General features: G+C 43.4%; 1 protein-coding gene across 1 annotated transcript in view; it reads left to right on the forward strand.

The window, feature by feature from the left end:
* The first annotated feature begins 4,586 nt into the window (after window positions 1-4,586).
* Window positions 4,587-24,302, forward strand: part of LOC125429065 (interleukin-20 receptor subunit alpha-like) — a 39,967-nt gene continuing 20,251 nt past the window's right edge. The window contains exon 1 of the mRNA XM_048489835.1: window positions 4,587-4,828. Within this exon, the coding sequence (XP_048345792.1) occupies window positions 4,735-4,828 (94 nt within the window). The 5' untranslated portion in view covers window positions 4,587-4,734. The remainder of the gene's footprint in view (window positions 4,829-24,302) is intronic.

Raw genomic sequence — 24,302 nt, forward strand, 5'->3', positions numbered from 1 at the left:
TTAGAATACTGTGTACAGTATCAGTTGCCAGTCTCAAAAACAATATGATAGAGCTTGATAAGGCACAAAAACAACAACAACCAAGCGACAATCAAAATGATAAAGGAATGGAACATCTTCCCCACAGAAAAGTTGGGGATTTTTACTTGAGAAAAGAGATGATTAAGAGAGCATACATTAGAGGTTTATTAAAAGTACAGTCTGGAGAAACTGGCTAGAAACAACTTTTCTTCCTCTTGCCTACTAATAGAGCTTGGAGCACTTGGGGGCATATGTTAATGAGCAGCAGTTTCAAGACAAACAACAGGAAGTACTTTTTCACATACTACATAATTACCATGTGGAACTGGCAGCCATATGATGTGGCGCTAGACAAATGAATGGAGGACAAGCTGTTAGCCATGATAATTGAATGGAACCTCCATGATTGGAGGCACTCTACCACGACATGCCATTTACTGGGAGAAGCAGCAGGAAGAGGCTTTATTTTTAATGCTTTGCTTGTAGGTCCTTCCAGCTATTTGACTGGCCACCAAATGAATCAGGGTTAGATGACTACTGAACCCAAGTACCCCGACCACTATGCACCACAGTCAAATTCTTCTAAACTGAGTCACAAGCAAATGGTTCCATAACCTACTCTGCCTGAGTATAAGCTGTTGTACCCAGGCTACTTCAGCTAGCACACACAAGCAATATATACAAGTGTAAGTGATTTAATGCAATAATAAAGTGCAAAAAGTACTGAGTGCCTGAAATAATGTACCAAGTAAACAGAGCTAAATGGAGGAAACAGTCTCACCAGAATGCAAATTCAATACATGAATAAATAAATAAACTGCGGTTCCACTCCTTTCAAGTCCTATAGCAAAAATGTCCACATCATAAATCAGACACTGTGTATCCTTGAAAGGTATTGTAATCCCTGGATTTTTCAGATGGATTCTCCCAGAAAATGTACAATCTCCCATTTTAGTTGTAAAAAGCAATCTCTCGATGAGTTGGCAACCATTTTAGTTGTCAAAGAAATCTCCCACTTAGTTGGCAAGAACATGATCTGCAGTATGGTCACATTTTTGGGCTGCACACAATAAAAGGTGTTCTCTTAGCTGGACAAGGGACCTGCAAGTTGTGTTTTTCAAACCCCTCACACAATACTGGCAAGATTTACCTGTGTATCAGTGAAAATAATCCAAAACATGACCATACTGTGAATCACATTCTTTCCAACTATCTGGGAGATTTCTTTGTCAATTAAAATGGGAGATTGTACATTTTCTGGGAGAATTTTTGCTATAAGACTTGAAAGGAGTGGAACCCCAGTTTGTTTATTTATTCACTTTTTGAATTTGTATTCTGGTGGGACTGTTTCCCCCATTTTGTGCTGTTTACTTAGTACATTATTTGCATGCTCTCAGTGTTGTTGTTGGGGGGGGTTTTTGCACTTTATTATTGTATTAAATCACTTACATTTGTATATTGCTTGTGTGTGCTAGTTGAAGCAGCCTAGGTGCAGTGGCTTTTCTTGTGTTCTGATTGCTTACTCTGTGCCCACTTTGTATTTTTGTCTGTATTTTTGAATATAAATTGCAACAGAGACTCTGAAATAGAATCGAGCTCTCCCCTTGCGCACCTCAAGCACACCTGTGCATAAGCCAATATCCTGGCAAATTGTTGTGAGCAGCTGAGATGCCTCAAGGCAGGGCTCTGCCAAAGTATGTCTCAGCTTGTGTGGAATCAGTGCTGCTGGCCTTCCAGCTCTTGCTCAACTCAAAGTAGGTCCCCTGTAAAAACATACACACCAGAACCATGAAGTCTCACATTAAATAACTTAAATCAAGGGGGGGGTGGCCTTTGAAACAAATGGGGTTTAGAGCAAGACTTTAGGTATGGTGCTGTGGAACTGACAGAAGGCAGCACATCCTGTCTGAGTTAGCATAGTGTAAAAAATGTCCAGTGACCTTCACACATTTTTGCACTGTAGATATCAAACGCTTCTGATCCCTATTGTAAGTCATCAGTACAGAGCTTCTCTTTAGTTCCAGAAGGCAGATAGTGAGGCATGATCCAACCTTTTCCCATGAACTAGCAGCACAGCAACCAGTCCAGGAAAAAAGGTAGCCCTTGCACCACTTTGAGGAACTCTAGGCACATCTTTAATAAAAGCTCTGCAATGAGTTCACTTGCACTGGGTTTCTTGTTTTGTGTCCTCTTCGGTTTGACCCCTCCGCTCACCTTTCCTTCCAGCGCTGCTCTGGAGGACTGGAGGAATATGCCCATACTACCCTCCAACCTCCAGGCCACGTGGAGCTGCAGTATAAGGCTGAAAAGAGGCATGCATCTTGGCTCAAACCCTTGAGTTGCAGACCCCTGCTCTAGCTTCTTAACTTTTTTTTAAAAAAAAAACTTTATTTCAGATTTACACCGTGCCCTGCCTTGGCGAACCAGTCTCAGGGCAGTGAACAACATCATTACAACACAATATAAAACCAATAAAACCATCTAATAACAATACATTTCAGTGTAAAGTCTTTCATTTCAATCAACAGCATGGATTACTTCTTTACTTTCAGATTTTGCATGTACAGGAGAAGAAATTAAGACCCACAAAATGTATACTCTCAGCTTTACCCGTACAAGAGAATTGAGATCCTTTTGTCCTCTAGAGTTATCTGTACAAGTATGAACTTCCCCATGGTGACTGCAGGCCCATTGTCATCCATGACAAAGCCACACCTGTTTCCTTTGTTTCATTAATCCAATGTGTAGATTGTAACGTCTGATGATCTTATCTATTGATAATCAATTTGTTTGCTGGAAAGTGGAGGCTATGTGCTGTTTCCAAGCACTGGCACACAAAAATGTAGACATTGATAGGATCATCATATATTGTGATCTATGCACACAGTTTCAGGAAAAATTTGTAACGTCTTTGTAGGACTATTAATGTGTATGAAAAATCCCAGAGTTATATATACTCACACACACACAGGTTTATTTGCTTTACTTATAAATAGACACAGTGGATCAAGGAAAAAATTGTGAGCAAAGCATGAAAAGGAAATAAAATGCAACAAGGTACTACCTTTGACATCTCTGATGAATCTAAGTACAGTGACAATTCACAACAGCACTACTCAGAGACTACTTCAGTAACATCTGTAGTGTAACAGCAAGCCACTGACTTTCTTTAGAACTAAAGATATAGTGATCAAATTTCCCTGTTAATTTTAATTCAGCAGCTTTGCACTACTAGAGTATCCTTTTATTGAAAAATGTCAGCTTTCAGCTACTCCCTACAACCTACAAGTCTAAAGAGGCTTCCCTTCAGTTTCTGAAAGTTCCCATTGTTAGACTGATCCATTTGTCCTATGTGGGCAGAGGCAATGCTGACATTCTGGAGCATGAGCAGCTGAATGAACTACCTGATGGTATAGCAGAGGTCCTGTAATGGAGCTGTGGGATGGGGAGGGAAACTGGCATTTGAGTGTGCGACCCTAGTCACTGGGCACTAGTCCTTTTGTTAGGTAGCATGTTGTTGTTGATGAGAAGCCATTTCAGTTTATGGGGTAACTGACAAAAGCCAAGGCCTGTGACAGAGAAGTACCATAGCTTAAGATAGGCAACACAATAAAGGAGTTTTTATAAAGGGGTTTTTATTGTAACTATTGTTTTATTGTGTTGTTCACTGCCCAGAGCCCTTCGGGGGAGGGGCGGTATATAAAACCAATTATAAAATAAATAAAAAATCTCTGAAGACAGCACAGTGCATGTAGTTTCCTTATTTCTTCAGCTGCTGCACAGCAGAGTGAAGAGGTAGATACCTGAGGTGGTGGAATAAACTGTACCACTTAAGAGTATGGGGGAGCCATTGTTTAAGGTAAAACATCCCCCGCAAGTAAAAGTCTAGCACCAAAGGAAGGAAGGTTCTATCTAGTTAAACCCTTCAATGACCTCTATCAACTTTCAGCCACTCTCTCTCCTACTTCCCAACCACTATTACTATTAACATATTGACATTTTAGTCACCATCTGTTTTAAAGCTTATGCCAATGTTTTAATTTAAAAAAATATGAATTGTATTTATTGTATTTTACATGATGGAAGCCACTCTGAACCTGTAAGGGGAAGGGTGTTCTGTAATTACAATAAACAAATGAAAGTAATTAATGAACAATATATTTCAAAATATCAAAATAAAACATAAGGAAACATTTAGTAATCCCTCATCGTCCTCTCAAGTGATACAGTACATTCTACAACCTCCTTCTGCTTGCAGGGACCCGCCAGCCGCTACCGACCCTTGACTACTGGCTGGACTGTGGGAGTTGGGAATTCTGAGGAAACTAATCCCCAAATATACTGGCTGGTTGGCTGGCTGGCCAGCTGTTTCTCACACACCGATGATGGACTTGCATGTAATCTAATGCAGCACTGCCTCTGTGCGTGTGTGTGTTGCTACAGATTGGCACCTGTGCCTCACTCTTTCTTCCCTCAGGGTATTTTGTCTGCTCCACCTGCCCGGGCGGAGGAGGGACCAAAAAAAAAAAAAAGGCTGTATGAGAAAACAGCTCCGAGTCTCGGGAGTCGCCAGGAAAGAGGAGCGAGCTGGCTCTCCGCCTGCTGCTCTGCCGCCGCTCCGGCCTCGGTCTGCGGGCGCCCCGGCGACACGGGCGCGCAGCCCCCTCGGCTCGGCCGCCATGTGACTCCCTCCCGCCACTGCATCCTTTCTCAATGTGCGTCCCCAGCGCCCGGCCCTGGCTGTCGTCGGTGTGGCTCCTCCTCCTGCTGAGGTTCCTCTGTCCTCCTCCTCCTCCAGGGGCTTCAGGTAGGTCAACTCGGGGCGAAGAGGCTGCAGGTCGCCGGCTGGTCCCCTCCCCCTGGCGCTCCTTCAAGCCGCCCGGCAGGCCTTGTTATCCGCGAGGGCGGACGGGTCAAGCCGTGGGAAAGAACGATCGCCCAGTGGATTCGGTTTGGCCAGCGGGTCCTTCCAGACGGACAGCAGCCAAACCGAACAAGACCAACCTTGGGGGATTCCCGCAAAAACTCCCGCCAGTCAGAGAGCATCCCAGGAAGGGGGCGCTGACTCGGGAAACTGCGCTGGGAGCTCTTGTCTCGGGCTTCAAGGCGCCACAGGACCTCCCCCTCCTGTTGTGCATTGGGAAGAGTCAGTGTGCAGGGGCTGCACCGGAGCCTGCTTTCAGTCCTCCAACCTGCTTGGCGTGCCAGACTTAAAGCCGATGAAGTGGTGATAAGGCAACTTGTCTCTTAACATATGCAGAGTGCTTTTGTCTCCAGGGAGAAAGGACAAGCTCGCCTTGTTCTGGGTGACACCTCACAGATACTGGCTGGCACTTTTAACAAGCTCAGTTCCACTGGGTCAGAGGTGCTGTTCCTGGGGCAGTAGAGAGGCATCTCTTCCCAGGGTTTCAGAACATACTGCAGTATGCATCAAGATCACATGCGCTGCTGCTTTTAAATTCACCAACTATTGTTACCACACACTTATACACATACGCTTACATCATGGGCGTTAGTTCTAGGTTTGTATGTCAAATACAGAAATCCCTTTTTGGATGAGTTACTGACTTGTATGATGTTTCAAATAATTATTATACACTGTTCAAAAAGCAAAGGACCTCATTATGTATTCATGAAAAAACAAGAATTTGAAATTCTTGGTTACACTGCAACTGCAATGGGAATCCTGACCCCACCTTGTTTTTTAGAGATCCTCTTTTAGAGGTGTTTTCTTAAAATAGTATACATCTTACCATACCAAGCTAGAACAGCATACCAAAGAATCTTCCTTTAGGATTTCCATCATTACGATGCTCAAAAACCATTGCTCAAAACAATCTTGTGAACAAGTATTTAATTTCAAAATGCTATAGATAATGATGTACAACTTCCATGTATTCTGTGTGGTACCTTTAAAAGCTGGTCTGATTACAATTGTTCATTCTCCCTCCCATTTCCTATTTCCTTAAAAATTGTAATGCATAGGCTTCCTTTTTGAAAACTGTGCAGCAGCTAGCATATGATATTTTTTTTTAAGTTCTAAAGGAAGCTTATTCTTCAAGACCGTGTCCTTACATTGGAAATGCTGTATCCTAAACCCTGATTTGTGAGAGCCGGTTCTGCTTATTCAGAAGTGACCAAAGCTCTCTTTACATTTTCTTTATAATTTCCAGCATACAAGGGCAAGGGTGACTTTCTGAGAGAAAAATGGGGTTTTATACCCTGCATTTTGTTCTACAAAAGGATCTAGGGGGAGGCATATGAAGAACTGCCTAGAAGTAGGTATAGATTTTTATGGGGGGGCTCGGGGGTGGGGCCCCACCTACCCCTAGGGCATGGCCACGCCTCCCCAAGCCCCGCCCCCAGCCTAGCACTTATAAAAGCAGCTCTCAGAGGCCGGGGACAGCAGACTCCCCTGCCCTGCCCTCCCCTGTCCCGAACCAGCTGGGCTCGCAGCCGGCAGTTCCTTCTGCCCTCCCCTCTGGGCAGAGGCATAGAGGGAAAATGGAGCCTGGTGCAAAATCAGGGTTTGCCCCGGGGGGGCAGCCACTGTGATGCTGGGATCTACCCCCAAACAGCATCACTTTCAAAGGTGTTTAAACTAGAGAGCCCAAATTCTTCTTTTAAATCCACCTTAGAGGGAGAATCTGGGGTCCCCAGTTAAGCTAACATTGAAAGTGATGCTGTTTTCAGATGGATATCCCCACCCTGAAACAGCATCACTTTCAATGTGGCGTGAGTGGTTAAGAGCAGGTGCATTCTACAATCTGGAAAGAGCAGAGTTTTATTCCCTGCTCTGCGCTTGAGCTGTAAAAGGAAGCATCACCAAGAATTCAGATTAGCCTGTGCACTCCAACACATGCCAGCTGGAGTGACCTTGGGCTAGTCACAGCTTTTCTTAGAACTCTCTCAGCCTCTCACCCATGTCTGGGGGGAAGTGTTTGTTGTGAGGAAGGAGCAAGAGAATATGTAAGCTCCCTTTGAGTCTCCTACAGAGGAAGGGATATAAATCCAAACTCTTCTTCTTCTTCTTCTTCTTCTTCGACAGATTCTCCCTTTAAAATTCATGCGAGATGGGAGAGTTTAAAAAGGAGAATCTCAAGGGGAAAGCTAATGAAGGGTGCCTGCTGTCAGGGGTGCAATTGTTAAGCTACAAGCACCAAACTTTCAAAGGCATCTTTAGGGAGACTGTCCTAATGAAATTACCACCCAGGTTTGGTGAGAAGTTTGGTTCAAGGATTCCAAATTTATGAAGCTTCAAAGGTGTAGCCCCCCATCTCTATTCCAGCTCCCATTGGAAACAATGGGGGGGATAGTGGGACCACTTTCCTGTTGGGAGTCCATAACTTTGGACCCCTGGACCAAACTTCACAAGGCTTCCTGGAGTGAGTAATCAATAAGACTCTCCTGATACCTCCCAGGTTTGAGGTGCAGTTTGGTTCAAGGGTGTCCAAAGATGCACCCTCCAAAAGTGTAACCCCCCATTTTCTAATTGGCTCCCATTGCAGAGCAATGGAGGGAAGGGGGCACACCCCACAGGAGTCCACTGGCTTTTAGCCCCCCTGGACCAAACTTCACAAAACCTGGGTGGTATCAGTAAAGAGCTCTCCTGATGATACCTCCCAGGTTTGGTGGTTAGTCCAAATAAGAGATTATGGACCCCTCAAAGTCCTTCCTCTATCTTCTATTAGCTCCCATTGGAAACAATGGAGGGATAGGGCACCCCCAGCTTTGGGAGTGCATAACTTTCCCCTGAACCCAAGCCTCACCAAGCCTGGGTGAATGTCATCGGAAGAGTCCCCAAACAATCTCTGAAAAGTTTGGTGTTGCTAATACTAAACAATACCACCCCCTGCAGGCCAAAAAGCCAAAAAAAACACTAAAAATGTTTTTAAAACTCACAAACAAGGGGGCGGAGCTTCGGACATGAATGGGGGGGGTTGAACCCAAGGAACCCCCCCCCCCTTACCTACGTCCTTGGCCTGGTGGGTCTATAACTCTGCACACCTTTATGCCAATAAAGGCTAGTGCAGGGGTAGGGAACCTGCGGCTCTCCAGATGTTCAGGAACTACAATTCCCATCAGCCCCTACCAGCATGGCCAATTGGCCATGCTGACAGAAAAACTGATAGGGGTGCTAATTCCTGAATTTATCAGGTTCCCTACCCCTGGGCTAGTGAGTAAACTCTTCTCACATATATGGGTCTCCACTGCAATCCCTTTCCCTTCCCCCAGCTGTATTAATTTTTCCTCTCAGCTGGGCTCCCAAACTTTCAGTGAGCAGAGCTGAGGAGGACGAAAGGTTTGCAGTTTCAAGAAAGGTTAAACAGCCCCTCCTCTCAACTGCCAATGCTCTGTGAAAACCCTTCCCCCTTTGTTTGTTACATATCTTGGTTGGGAGAGACTCCATGAGGGAGCTCCCATAAAATCAAAGTGGGTCTGCCAGTGAGGCAAGAAGGAGATGCTTTCTCCCTGTCTTGGCAGTGGTGGGACTTAGGCCCTGAGGAAGACTATGGCTACAGTCAGGAGGATAATGGGGTGCTCCGTACTGTTGGCTATGGGCCATGCTGCCTTTATTGGAGTGGGAGCTTCAACTGTTGCCTAACTGCACCATTTGGATGTCAGGCCTGTTCTCCAGGGTAGTCTGGTGTATTTAAATCAGTATGAAAAAGTTTTCAATTCTCTAATTCCTGAAAAAGCATGTTTACTAATTAGTTACTCTAATACATTAAAATATATCAATTTGTAACCTGTATACTATCTCAGAGCATCTTCCAAAGCCTTTGATCGTGCAGTTACATGCCTTTTGCTTTACTGAACTTATATCTGCTTTGAGGCAGGGAATCAGTTGTGCAACTAAATGTTTCTATTGGGCTCCCTCTTTGCCCATGTAAGGACACCAAGTGAAATCACTTATCTGAAGTCTGAAAGCCAAGCTCAGCATGATGGGAAATCCATGAGACTTTCTACTTAGAATCATAGAATCATAGAGTTGGAAGAGACCCCTAGGCCCATCAAATCCAACCAGAGGTGGAGCTACCAGGGGACCAGGGGGCGTGCATTGCACCGGGCGCACACCTGGGAGCAGAAAATTGGCCCTGCCCTGCCACCCTTCCCCCCACGGCGCCCCCACCCACACACTTACCTTTGATAAACAGTGCAGGCTGGAGAAGCAGCCTGTTCCCTTCAGGCTGAAAACGGCCTGGTGGGAACTACATTTCCCGTGAGAGCTTGGGGCTCACAAGGCCCATCATGTTTCTGAAAGAAAACCTGGAAGTTATTGAGCAAAATATGAAATGGACATGACATTTCTTTGGTTGCTTAACCCTAAACAGTCATAGTTTATACAATGCTGGATACAATTTACAATCTGTTGTGTTAGTTGCCACTGACATTTCTGCCTCTCTTCCAATTTTTTACATGGAAAAGTAGGCCCTGAATTCAGCTATCACAAAATGGTATAAGTAAACAAAAGTTTGCCCATGTAGAGCAAACCTCACTGCTGTGCTTCCTTTGCTCTTCCTGTAGAGAGATGAGTCTGGTTGACAAATGTCCTGGTTTGATCAGATTCCAAGGTGCCTGCCAGCAAAGAACAAATGACAGTTTGTTCAAGCACACTCACTCAGACCCCACAGCAAGTTGCAGTTAGACTGAGGACTTCCTAAACAAGCATGTCCTTAATCGTGGCATGACCTACAAGAAAAGAGAGGAAGGAAAACATGAGCTTGAAGATCTGGGTTCATTCTCATCGTGAACAAATTGTCCTTTGTTTCTGACATCTGAAGGCAACTGTTACCTCTGTAATTCAAACAACCACTTTGTAAGGTAGTACCATATCATCACTGCCTTGTTGCAGTGGGCAGCTAATAGCTTAGGTAAGACTGGCCAGCAAGTTTACCACAGAACTGAGAGAAATTTGAAAACCAAAAGTAAAATAAGCAGCAACAAAGAATCGGATGGCCTCCATGCAGGTGTGTAAAGGACCACTGGTTTCTCATGGGACTGATCATCTCCTGTGAGAAATTTGCAGAAGCTATAAACAAACTGCACACCTGCTTCCTAGCTGATAACGTACCTACAATAAAATATGAAGTGCCATCTATTACCACAGTATATGCGTCCCACTCCAACACTTGGGAAGGTAATCTTTTAACCATATTGTTGTTGTTTCTATAATACCTTCGTTGTTATACAAGGACACAATGAAAATCCTTGTGCAATAATAATTTATAAAAAATCTTTTATTAGTTTAAATCCATTCAAGAGAAAGAAGGAGGGGGAGAGGAGGCCAAAGGACTTCTAATTCGTTTTTGTAGCTTGTTTTCAATGGCTGAAGGATCCTGTTGCAGATTATGCGTGCTGTGTGGTATTTTGATTCAGTTACTGCAATTGATGGTGAGGGGAAGAGATCAGTTATTTTATTTGTGGGACTCAGTTAGTTGGCACATGAACTGGAGGATCATTCATCAACTTCAAATTTCAGAAAGCTCTTAAAACTCCCATGAGAACTATTGCTGCATAATAAAACTTGGCAAAAAGATCAAGTAGCATTCTTTGCTTAAAATTATCATTAATTATTCTGATTTTTCTTTTGTGTGGTAGAATAAAAGTTTCTTAAAGTGTGGCAGTGTACCCATTTTAAAGAATGGTTTTTCCAGGCTTCTTCCTTTCTGTGGCCTAAATGCAGAAGCAGCAGAAGGCCCATGTAAATGAATAGTCACTTGAAACAATGACAGTTTTAAAGACTAAATTTCTATGGTTCATCATGTTTGTTAGCCTTTAATCTATGGTTAAAATAGACCTACATCAGTTTTTGGGGGGTAACAGGAAATCTGCTACAGATATCCTTTGTAAGTTATCTAAATATAAATACACTGAGGACAAAAGTGCCGTAGTTTAATTTATCAATGGCCGCAAAAATAAAATCCTGCAAAATCAAAAGTTTTGATTAATTGCATGCTAGATATATAGAATTTGCCTATAAGTTCCATTGAACTGTCCTTTTAGAAAAATCCAGTATTGAGTTGTATTCGGATGCCACAATTAGCCACAATTTATAATATATTCTAGTTAGTCCACCAGATGGAAGTGACACATGGTAGATGGCTTTTCCTCTCCTTTCTGATGCCTACCAGGGAGAACACACATCTTACACTGAACTCTCAGTGGCCAGGTAGCTGCAAAGAGCAATGCCACTTCTGCTGCAATCCTAGGGACACTTTCTTGAAAGTAAGTTCCCGTGTATAATATGATTAGACTTGATTAGACTTACTCCCACCTTGTCATTTATGAATTTAGATATCAGAGCAAGCAACAAGTAGTATACACCTTTCACACGCAAATAATTGTGCCACCATTATATTTTTTAAGGTACAGGAATTGTTTTTCAAACTACTGGGGATATATTTCTTCCTCTGAATTCCCAACAGTATTCACCAACCCCCTGTTGTTATTTTTAATCTGTTAAGCAGTGATGAAATGGACAAAGATTTTCCTCCATCTCAGCAGCCAGACTTCTGCACCTCGAGTTGGTGCTCCCCAGTAAATAGTTGCTTAATTTTAAAGTAGCAGGTGAAACTGACCTGGTGGTTTCTACTTTTTCCCTAGAAGCCTGTTAACACTGGCCCATTATGCATGAGCGCTTCCCACACCATTCCTCGCTACGTAATGCCTTCACAGTGGGGTCTCCGTAAAATTCCTTGTTTGTACTTGAAGAGGTGCTCCACTGCCTACTGCACATCCAAGCCAAGAATGAAGATTGCTGGTGTATGTGCGTGTTTGGGGGGGGGGGGTGGCCCTTTAAATGTAGAGACCCCTCCCACTCCTTGTAGGGATCAACAGCTGGCATTTCCCCCAAAAAACAAAAAGAATGGTAGCAGCCTGTTTAATATCAATATGGGGACTTTAGAGGACTTTAAAAATACATTTAAAGGGCTTTTTAAAAAAGCAGTCTTTATTCTTGGCTTGGACAGAGGAGTGACCCAGAAGGAGTAAAGCCCCAAAGTGAGAGGAAACATTGGGGTTTTCCCATTCTTACTAACAGTGGGGCTTCCAGGATCAGTGGCACCATAAGCGTAAGCACATCTGTACAGAAATCTCTACCATAAAGGAAACATTCCCTTGTTGCGCAGCACAGCAACAGCGCATGATTGACCACTGGAATAACTTCTTTGGACTTGCTGCTCATATTGGGAAGGGGCCATGGGGCAGATGCCTTGGCTTGGGGACTAAGTCACCATGAAACAAAGCTGGCACTGGTGTAACATTAAAAAGAAGTGAAATTGAGGATATTGTCATTAGGAAGCACCCCTTTTTGAAAAGGAAGGGTCAGTGTTCAACTTTCCTTTCCTGGGCAACATGATCACAGCTTCAGGCAACAGAAAATGATCAGCATCTAGGCTTGACTGTGATCTTGGGATAGCTTTGATTACAATCATAGCTTATCTGTATCTAAGCCAGAAACCTAGACAGCTATATCTGTGGGTGGGGATTAGCAGGTGTGAAGGTAGTATTGTTTAAAACCAGCTGGTCTATTCCATCAAGATGATCCGATGCAGTAAAATGGATCAAAATAGCTACACCACATGTGTGGGCGCAGACCAAACCCATGCCTGTGGCAGGTTAAGATTGAAAGTCTTTAAGTCTTCTCAAAGAATAATATTAAATTTTTCCCATCTTGGTGGCCTCCCAATCTGCCCCTCTTTCTCTTTTCTCCCCCTCCACCCTTTATTTGTTTAATTTGCTTATGACAAGTGGGAGAAGAAATTTTTAGGCTATTTGTGGCCTGGAAATGGTACCTGAAATGATTAATTGTTGTTGCCATCTCTAGAATTTGTATTGATGTTGTATTAATGTTTTTATTTATGTGTGCTATATTTTATATGGAATTCTGTATGTTGTATTATGACGTGCGTTAGCCACTCTGAACCCAGCTTTGGCTGGGAAAGTGGGGTTAGCAAGCCCAATAAAATAAATACAGTAGATGAAGTCATCCCCCCCCCACCTCAAAAAGATTTGGTAGAAGCGAATGGATCACATAAATTGGTTTCACTCCTTTCCATGTATAGTAGTATTCAGCACACAGCCTACTGCTGTCCCTGAGGACCTGTGAGTCAGAACGTTTGTGCTTATGGTCCCAGTGGTAGAAATAAAGTCAGGCTTCTAAATAATAATTGTAAGATTGCCCCAGATACCATAAGATCAGAGAACGCAAAGCAATTAGGGTTATTCCTGTTTTCCTTGTTTGCTGTACCCATCTCCTTCCACACCCAGCTCAAACTCAGTGCCCTTACTTTTAAAAATATGCAGACTGGTTTCTCCCATCAGTCCATCTTTCGATTCTAAACTCCTGAGGCTGAACCTTCCTTCTACTTCTTCTTTGCTTATAAAATGCCCACCATATTGAGACAATAGCAGCAATAACAACAACAACAATACCTCTTGAGCAGCTAAAATCAGTGATTGTTTCCTTTTTCAAAGTTCCAGTTGTTAATCACAGCCAGGTATTATTATTTAATTTTGTTTAATACCACAGCTGCCAGTTCTTTAGCTGGTTGTTGGCCTTTCGTTACAATTTGAGCCTTACCCAGAGGCCTAGGACATTGTAATGCAGCCAACAATCAGCTAAAGAATTGGCAGCTGGCTAGCAAGCGGTGCTTGGCAAGAGCGAGCGGGAATAGGGTGAGCACTTGTGCTTTCCTGCACAGGCTCTCTTGTCGGGATCCCAGAAGAACTGTCAAAGGCCGCCGGGACTTGTAGGCAAGGCAGCCCGCAAAGAGCATTGCGACAGCGGCATTGCCAGCTAGATCTGCTTGACTAAAGGACTGAAATGTTGTTGGGAATCCACTTCTGTGCACTTTTGGGTGAAATGGCACTCAGTCGCTGCCATGGGCAGAAAATGTGCTTGGGGAATTTTCAGAAAGGGCGAGCTACCACGCCGGTTGGAGGCTCGACAGAAATGAAAGTGACATGACGTCAGGTGGGGAAAACAGGCAGTGAGGTGGGAAAAATAAAGTGTTTGGGCACTCATGGTATTCCCATGGAAGCGGATACAATGCAGGATTTTTGAAAAAGATTGCCATTTTAGTGGTTTTTGAAAAATTCGGAATGAGCGAAATATTGCAGGATAATCCTGCTTTAGGAATGGGAGCCATGCGAAGTTCTTGCCCAAACCTGGATATTTTCCTTCGTCAACGGGATATATTTGTACCAAACAGAATTGACCCTGGACAAAGTACAGAGGCACAACTCAGTGGCCAAGATGATCCTAATGGAATTTATGCAACGCTTACAACATCAGGATGACTAAAAACTGGTGGGAACATTGTCCAGAGAAAGTCTTGGAAAATGAGAAAGTCAAATCCAAATGGCAAAGTGTTGGCACATAACACATTGGACATCACAGTGATCAAGGACAAGAAAATGACCATCATCGACATAGCAATACCTTGTGACAGCAGGGTCAATGAAAAAGAACCAAATATTATGATTTGAAGATTGAGATTCAGCAACTATAACACAAACCACCTGAGGTTATTCCAGTGATAATTGGCACCCTGGATGCCATTCCGAAAATACTAGGACTGCACTTGAGTCACCCTCAAATTAACAAAATCAACATCTGTCAGATTCAAAAGGCAGCCCTCCTGAAATCCGCACAAATACTACATAGATACATTACAACATCCTAGGCCTCTGTGTGGGGCTTGAACTGAAAGACCAACAACCAGCTGAAGAACTGGCAGCTGTGATATTAAACAAAATTAAATAATAATGTATTTTACCATCATAGTTTCATAAAAATAGACTGTTTTAGAACCATAAATGCTGGAATTTTTAAGTGAGTAAAATTGGTGTTTGGAATATGCTGCCACAGGAGGTGGTGATGGCCACTAACCTGGATAGCTTTAAAAAGGGCTTGGACAGATTTATGGAGGAGAAGTCAATCTATGGCTAATAATCTTGATCTGCCTTGATCTCAGATTGCAAATGCCTTAGCAGACCAGGTGCTCGGGAGCAGCAGCAGCAGAAGGCCATTGCTTTCACCTCCTGCATATGAGTTCCCAAAGGCACCTGGTGGGCCACTGCGAGTAGCAGAGTGTTGGACTAGATGGACTCTGGTCTGATCCAGCAGGCTAGTTCTTATGTTCTTATGTTCCTTCTTTTGGGATGCCAAATGTTCACATTTCATCATACACAATGTATCTTTTATTATCTTTTAATATCTTTTCCATAGAAAAGAACCATTTTTCCTTTTGTGCCAGAGTATGTTATTTGATCTTTAAAACTGACACAAAAGCCAATTACTATATACTTGTTAAATTAAAGATAATGTTACATGGTAGGGTAAATAAACAGAGGTTTGCTGAAGAGCAAGATTTAGAAAAAGCATGATACAGGCTTGGAACCACAAACTTTAATATGTCAATATTCAATTTTCCCCTAAGTGTTTCAGCCTTTAACTTCATTCTCCATAAATATAGTTCCATTATATAATAATTGTTTTTAATTCCACAAGCACTTCAATTGTAGAGGATTTGGGGGATTTAATTATATTTGTTCTATGGATTTGCATTACATTAACTTTAGCTTGACTGTTTTATTCTTATCGCCACAGTACTGAATTGATTACTTGCATGCTGCAATGCTACTTTTGAGGGTTGTGATACTCTAGGAACAGGCTCTAGATAGACAGTCTGGTAATCCAGCCATAAAAGGGGGCAAATCCTGAACTTTTCTCATTCTTTTGACATCCTGAACTCTGGCCGATTTTGCACAAAAAGTCTGCTGCACGGTGGGGGAGAGTGTCTGTCGCAGCAACATTTCTTGTGCTGACCTATTTCTTGGAGCCCTGCTTTCACTTTCCATTCTCTCTACTTCTAGCATGACTTTTAATTTGCATCACTGCCAGAGCAAGGAGATTTGCTAGTGAGCACAGCTTTGTCCAGGACATGTTCCCTCCACCCACAGCCAGCACTCCCACTCCCTCATATTGCCCTCACACGTCCCCCTTGCCCCCCTTCCATGTTGCTGGCTCATTCCTGCTTCTCTAAATGCTTATATCAATACTAGCGGGCCCAGCCACGCATTGCTGTGGCAATTGTCCTTCTCATCACAGTCCACAACCCACACAGATGTCCATGCAGGTCCAATGATCCCCAGCATAGCCTTTTGGGGTGGTCAAATGGAATCCCTCTTTCCCTTTTCAATGCACATCGTTATATGGTGCTGTCTTGTTTTTTTAGTATAAGGTAACCCTTCCCGTTCCACAATGGAACTGTGCAGAATGTGAATCCCACTGTCCATGAGGCTGGTTGACACGCACAGTCCTGGCTTGGGTAAGGCAGAACTGGGGCAAGGAGGGTATCCCAGTCAGGCAGCAGAGGCAGGGTGGTGAGGCGCTCAGATCGAGGCCAGCTCCCTGGGTTCTTAAAGGGCCACGTGCAAAAGAAGCGGAGCCAGTAGTGTTGGTTCGCCCCTACCCTGCAGATTGTCTTAGAAGAAAAAGGCAAACTCCAGCTCGCTTTTTAGTAAAAAGAGAACTGTGGCGAATATGGGTGAGGAAGTGGGATTACTGAGGTGAGTGGTTGGATGTGAGGAGAAGAGGGCAGAGTGAGGTGTGTGAGTGGTTGTGTGTTGTGTGGTAGCAGAATGGGTGTTGAGGCACAGAGAGGTGAAAGTTACCTGTGTGTGAGGCTGAGGGGAGACCCCACCCTGGCGTCTCACATGGCAAAGTGTGTGTATGTGTTTCCACTCATATTACCTAACAGTATCACCTATTTACTGTTTCCACTGCTCATCTCTGCCCATCTGCACGAACATTCTAAGCCCTCAGGCCACAGACAGGCAGGCTGCACGAACATTCTAAGGGTGACAGTGAAACAGAGGCAGCTTCGTGGCCTGCGAATTAGCCAGGAAAAGAGCGTTTTACCCCAAGCTCAGTGTATATGGACTTTTGGTGGTTTTGAGAGGTCCAGAGTACCTGCCCCAGCAACAGGGAGGAGGGGCGTCCTGTAGCTAACTGAGAAATCTGGGGGCAATCCATCCAGCAGCTTCTGAGGGAGGCCATCAGGGACAAACACACTGTTAGATTTTTATATATATAGATAGCAGTATACTGATATTATAATAATAACAACAACAGAGAGTTGATTTTTGCAAAGAATAGTTCAAGCAGGTGTGCTTCTGGCTCTCTCCCCACTTCCCCTGCTCTGCTTCTGCCCTTCCTGATGATGAGGGCTTTTAAAAACTTTATTTCAGACAAGCCCTTAGAATTACACTGTGCGGTGATAGTTTCTTAAACCAACTTAACCATTTACATGAATGCCAAAAGAGGTTGTTGTGATGCTGGCAGAAAGAGTTAGAGAGAGAGAGAGGTAGAGAGCAGAGGTGGGATCCAACCAGTTCTCACCACTTCTCTAGAAGTGATTACTAATTTTTTCTGAGTGCTGAGAAGGGGTTACTAAAGCAACCTCCCTGCCCAATAGGTACTGGAGGTGCGTGTGTGTGGCGGCACCACTGTTTGAATCACACCACCATCGGAATCTGTTATTAAAATGTTTGGATTCCACCACTGGTAGAGAGTGTGGGGGGAGGGGAGGGAGGGGGAGAGAATGTCAGCTCTAGTCTTGGGACTACCCACTGTGATGAGATCTGTGCCTTTAAGGCTGTTGATGGGCGAAGTTAAGAGAACCAGGAGAAGCAGAGGTCCAGCAAATGAACTGTGCTTCAAGCTGTGTGCTGCCTCCTCATGTGTAAACAGAAAAATGCAAGGAGAGCCCACTGTACAGGGAAGAGCCCTGAGGTAAGCGTTTCATGTATAAAGGGCCTCTGACCTTTCTCAGATGGTCAGATTGCTCTACCAGTACAATTGGCAGAATAATCTGCCTGAGAGGAGCCATAGGGCTCAAGATGTCAAATGCCATAAATCATGTAATTAGAAGACTTAGAAGGCATAGAGCAGGTTAAAAATATTTTAAACACGTTTAAATATTGGAGTAATAATATATTTAAGACCATGATCAGAAACACAAACCAGAAAAATCGAAACCTAGTTAACCAAAATTTTGGCATAGCATCAATGGCATTTACCAAAGCCAAGGTAGAGAACTTTGTTTACTCTCTGTAGAAGCAGATGTTAAATGAGCTTCCTATTAGTTAAGGAGATTCTCCTAGCCAGAAGCAAAGCTGGGTCTCTGCTGTGCCCTTCCAAAAATGCTCCATACAAGCATGTGGTTACTGACATTCCAACCAAATAAAAGACAGTAAACCTGAGCCAATTTTTCCTGTTTTTAAAGACAGCAAGGCAAAAGGGAGGGATTAGTAACATAATTTCTAACTAGTTCATAGTTTTATTCCTTAAGGTGCCCAGTATAAACAGTTATTACCAGAAAGTTGAGATCCAAGGCAGGTAACAAGATAAAATAATCATTAATCATAAAATGACAGGTTGAGCGCCACAAACTAACTAAAAACCAATCTGCATAAAATACAAACCAGGATTCAATGCATAAAAACACAAAACCATTTTTTTGTGAAAAATTATCTTGTCCCGATTATACTGGCCATCAATTTCATTTGCAGTCCATTAATTCTAGTCTTTTGGAAGGAGACAAACTTCATTTTACCCCATTTATTCACCCCTAATTCTATAAACCTCCGTTATGTTCCCTTCTCTCATAGTTGTCTTCTAAACTGAAAAGTTCCAAATTCTTTAACTTATACTGATAAACAGTTATTTAAATCACAAAACATAAGATATATTTCCTGGAGAAAAGGTCACATCATCACACCTAACAAATAAAGAATGAATGGACAGAATTATAGATATCCCCAAAGAAGAAAAAGGAAATAGCCAAGTGGCCAATGTTACAGAGGCTTGAGTTAGCCATCAGTATTTAATACACACAAAAAGAAGGCTCTATAATGGTACTGGTCATGATGTCCTATTCAAGACAAAACATTTATTTAATAAATACAGTTTAACATGGACAGACCCCTCACAATGAAAGAAATCTAGGAGAATATTACTTGGATTCTCAACGTTTTTATTACAAGACAGATGACTTCCTGTCAAATTCTGTGAACTGTGTGGAGCCAAACTTGGCAGCCATGTCACTCATCACATTCAAACCAAAGCTCTAGGTTTCTCTACAAATAATGATAGGATAAAGCAGGACGAAGTTATTCCAGATAAAACTTTGTTGTGGGCACCAACAGAAAGTTAGGCATGCAGAGCTGTTGCTTAACGCTTAAAGAATTTTTATGCACAGCTATTGCTTGCATGTTGGGAACTGTGTGTACCATGTTGTTTTGTGACAAATGCACATCTGTGTTCTTTGTTATGCTTGCTTACAGTAGGCAGCCCTGCCCACTAGCAGTTTTCTATGGTTGGTATAGTGGTGAAATAGACTGCATTATTCTAATGTGATATGATAGATTTGTTTTCAGAGATGCCTTGCACCTGGGCATTCTGGCCTGTTTTCTAATGTATTGCCAGGAGGTGCATTGGAATGTGGTTTCTTTGGAAGTTTAATGATTCATCTGGCACGGTATTATTCCCATGTCTTCCTCTGGGGTGTGTCGTTCTTGGACTCTGGCATTCCCAGTTGTTTGTTTGATAAAACACCTTGTTGCATTTGATCTTTCTTACAGTCTATACAGAAAAGGGAAAGCATCCAACAACTCTGGTTCTAAAGATATAAATACACCAAGAGGATATGAGGGCTTGAGTTATATTAAACACTGCTTTGATCCTTCACTAATCAGGAACAGTATGTGAGGTTTCATTATGAGCTAGTTAAGATTTCAGGTACCGACATAGTAATCATGAGTTAGTTGTGGAGTGATATCCTATCATGTGTACCTATCAAAATAAATGATGTTGGACATCTCAGAGGCCTTTATTTTGCAACCTATTGCTAGGGAACAGTTGTGCAACATGAGATTGCAATCATCCGCTACTTGAAGTTTATGAGATGGTTCCAATTCTTCCCACACAATTCCCTTTCACTGTTCCGCTGATCAGGACATGTTCAGACAAACAAGGGGAAATATTGAGACAGTTGAAAGGCATTGGATTTGAAAGACCAGCCTGCTTGCTAAACGTGATGGTGTTGAGACAATTCTTTTAAACAAAGGTTTGCATGCATGAACATAGTCAAACAGAAGGGGAGGGGGCTCTATTTTTTAATGCTATAAGGACTTTTGGCTGGAATTTGACACAGCATCTTCCATGGCACACCCCATCCTACCAGGACTTATCTCATAAAATAAACCAAGGCTTTTAAAAATGTGCAACCAGACACAAAATGTGTAGTTCCGGGGTGGGGTGGGGGAGAAGGGGTGGGGTGGGGGAGAAGGGTGGGGGAGAAGGGAAATGCAGTTCTAAGACATATTTGTAGAGTTTAAAAAGTCAAGTCATGTTGTCATGCTGGGGTATCTTCCACCTCCCCCAAATCCAGAGGCAGAAATGTTCCCTAATTCTTCTGATATTTACTTTTTCTGATCTTCTTGCTGGTAAGAAGAAGAAGAAGAGGAAGAGGAAGAGGAGGAGGAGGAGTTTGGATTTGTATTCCTCCTTTCTCTCCTGTAGGAGACTCAAAGGGGCTTACAATCTCCTTGCCCTTTCCCCCTCACAACAAACACCTTGTGAGGTGGGTGGGGCTAAGAGAGCTCTGAAAAGCTGTTACTAGCCCAAGGTCACCCAGCTGGCATGTGTGGGTGTGCACAGGCTAATCTGAATTCCCCAGATAAGCCTCCACAGCTCAAGCGGCAGAGCGGGGAATCAAACCCGGTTCCTCCAGATTAGAATGCACCTGCTCTTTACCACTGCGCCACTGCTGCTGCTTTACTGCATATAACCTTCTGGGGTTATAATTAAATGAGGGTAACCTCTGCCCCTTCACACCAGAGTGTCTCTCCAGCTCACCACCTCTTAATCATTAACCTCCAAAGTTTCCATGTAGCCCCTGTAGAGATCCTCCCACACTTTCCAAGTCTATAATATCCTAGCTGGGTGTTCTGTGGAAGGTTTGAAACTGCTTGAAACTGCTTGAGTCTTTTTGATGGACTGTTTTAACTGAGGTGGTTGGTTTGACTTTTTGTAATTTCGGACACTGGTATTTCATGTGACTCTCTTCTAGCAATTAAAACACACACACACACACACACACACACACACACACACACACATCCCCTTTCTCTCTGAGACAGATATGTCCTGCCTCACAGTGTTGTTTTTTGTTGGTTCTTATTTTTCTGAGGTGCCCCAAACTTTTCTTTACTGGGGCTGGAAAAGATATCTTCTCAAGTCCCCTTCTATCTCATCTAACAGTGTGGCCACTTCCTCCACTGTTCCTAGCTTTTTGTCTGAGGTACTATCTGAGTCGTGAGGGAACAATCTCTAAAATCCTGTCCCACCAGATTGTGTAACCCCTCAAAGGTTTGACTTTAGTTCCCTCTACTCACCTGGTCAGGGCTCTGTCTAATTGACACCCAAGTTGGGAATAAGTTCCCCAGGCTTTCTTCCCCCCCCAAAAAAAAACACCTTTCTGCTCTGTTCAGCAGTGAGACCATATCTCATTCTGAAGAGAAAATAGTCTGAGGTTTGTTTATCCTTCATCTCAGCAAATATTTCATTGAGCAGCTACAGTGCATATTTAATTCTGTCCTCATCTTGGACCGCAAAATCTCTACAAGTTCTCTCACAGTTTAAAAACAATACTTCAACAGTGGGTTTATCTTCATTTCTAGGAGGGTTTGGTAGCTTTGTCCTTAACTGTAGTTCCTGCATTTTTAAATTATAAAATTTTTGCTCTTGAGCTCTCTCAGCTTCCAGTTGTGACATTTTAGCTCCTCTCTCTTTTTCCTACTGTTCCATTGTTGCCATTTCAGTTGGCTAACTGAATTGCTTTTTCCTTATCTGCCTTGATTCTAGCTTGCTCAGCTTGAATCCTGGCTTTTCCCCTCTCTGTTTCTATTCGTGCCCTTTCAAGATTTAATAAGCTCTAATTCCTGAATAGGATTTTCCTCCCAGGAGGCTTCCTCTCCTGGACTATCCCCTTGTGCCTCTTTGTTTTGCATGGGTGCGCCATTTATAACTGAGACGTCTAAGGTAAAATGTCTGAGGTAAACTTCTGAGGTAAAATTTCTGATTTTTTAAATTTTCTTTTTTAATATCTATGGTAGGGCTATCTAATTGTGGGTCTGTTTCATATCATGGCACTACCACCAATTTATGTCAATATATGTCTCCCACCAGCCACCTCCCCTATACCCAGAGGAAGAAATGTTCCCTGATTCTTCTTATAGTTGCTTTTTCAGATCTTCCTGCTGTTCAGCTTTACCATATATAACCTTTTGGGGGAGGGCATTCAATTGTCCCATACTGTACCTCACTAAAGAAATGTGTAACTGAACCAGTTTGAATAATTGAACTGATCCCCCTTTTTTCTTTCCTGTGTTTAATCTCAGAGATTATCATGATGGAGGCTTTTCAGAATTCAACCATGAAACATTAGAATGCTATTAAATACCTCAGGAGAATAGGATAAGGGCAGGGAGAAATTTCGGGAGAAGGAAAGAAGCAGTCTTATGTACAAATTTTAAGATATTCTTAATGGTACAGCTCAGGTGGCATCAGGCTGACAGATAAGATTTCAGTTTGTTCCACATTTCTATTGTTTGAAATAAGATAGACTTTCTGGTTTTTATACAGTCTTGATTCAGACTTTCACTAAGAGATTCATATGTAAACTCTGGTGCCTAGAATCTAGAAAGAATACTCCTTTTCCCTTCAGACTTCCCCAACTTGTAGGATCATTTTGAAATAAATTCACCTCAGAACAAAGGATGAGAATTCTTTTCCCATACTAAGGCTGTTTCCGCATGGTGGCGGAAACGAACCTCCACCGGCGCTCGGGGACTGTTCGCACCGTAGCGTGCGAGCAGCCCTGACTGTCTCCCCAGCTGGAGAGGCAGCTCTGCATGGCTCCGCCTCTCCTTCAGTCCATCCACTCACCTCTTCTTCCAGCGTCACTCTGGAGGGCTGGAGGGACACACCCACACTACCCTCCGACCTCATAGTCACATACCACTGCAATTCCAAATTTTCCTTTAAAATAAAATTGAAGCTAGACTTCTGATTTTAAAAAAAACCCGCCATATTCAACCAGTATGTTTCCAGCACTAATAGTGGGGTAAGAATGGTGGACTGTAATCTGGAGAACTGGATTTGATTCTTTATACCTCCACATGAACTGTGGCCTCTGATCTGGAGAACCAGGTTTGATTCCCTACTCTGCATGAAACCTGCTGAGTGAATTTAGGCTACTCACAATTTTTTCAAAACTCTCTCAGCCCCCCCTACCTCACAAGGTGCCTGATGTATGGGGAGGGGGCAAGAAAGGGAAGGCAATCATAAGCTGCTTTGAGACTCCTTATGGTAAAGAAAAGTGGGGCATTAAAACCAAGGCCTATTCCACATGCACAGCTTACCACACATTTTCACAGTGGCCAAACCTTGTGCCTTGGAACATTTTATGTGAAATCATTCCACACTTCTCCATAACCCCCATGTCCCCCTTGTCTCATCAGTTACATTTATTCCACATGCTACTGCTGAATATGTATAATTCCTAATGGTGATGGATATCATCCATGATGCAAAAGAGCAAACCTAATTTTTTCTTTTTTTGCAGACATTGTAGCATTACTGCCCAGTTACATTGAAGGAGCAATTCAAAAAATGCCTCAGCCTCCCTTTCTACCACTGAGAACTACCCACACTAACTGGAAGCCAAAAAACCTATTGGAACAGGCACCATTACCCAGATGTGGAACAAGTGGGGCGGGAGGAGGTGGGCGCCCCAACAACGACTTATGCCAGTTAAATGAGAGACACATTTGGCCAGCCCCCCTCCTGTCCCCACAGCAAGGAGGTGGGGCAGTCACCACCTGGCTATGGCTCATCCCAGACCAGAGGGTAAAAGCAGCACAACACCCCTGGGTGAGTGGGCAGGCCACACCTTTGCAAAGTGGCCAGCCCAAGCCTGGTGCCGGCCTGCCCTCCAAGAAGCTGCACTGCAGGATAGGCAGGGCACCTGGAATCCCTTCCCGAATTGTCCACTCAGTTCACCATGTGGGAAGGCTGATAAATTAGGAAATGCCGTGGCAGTGGGTGGTAGGCAGCTGAGTGAGGTGAAGGCAGGAAGCAGCAGGGGCTGAGCCCCTGGGACATCACCAGGCAGTGACAAAGCCCCACCAACAACATGGGGGTGGGG

Source organism: Sphaerodactylus townsendi, linkage group LG01, assembly GCF_021028975.2.
Source record: "Sphaerodactylus townsendi isolate TG3544 linkage group LG01, MPM_Stown_v2.3, whole genome shotgun sequence".
In the NCBI taxonomy this organism is placed as follows: domain Eukaryota; kingdom Metazoa; phylum Chordata; class Lepidosauria; order Squamata; family Sphaerodactylidae; genus Sphaerodactylus; species Sphaerodactylus townsendi.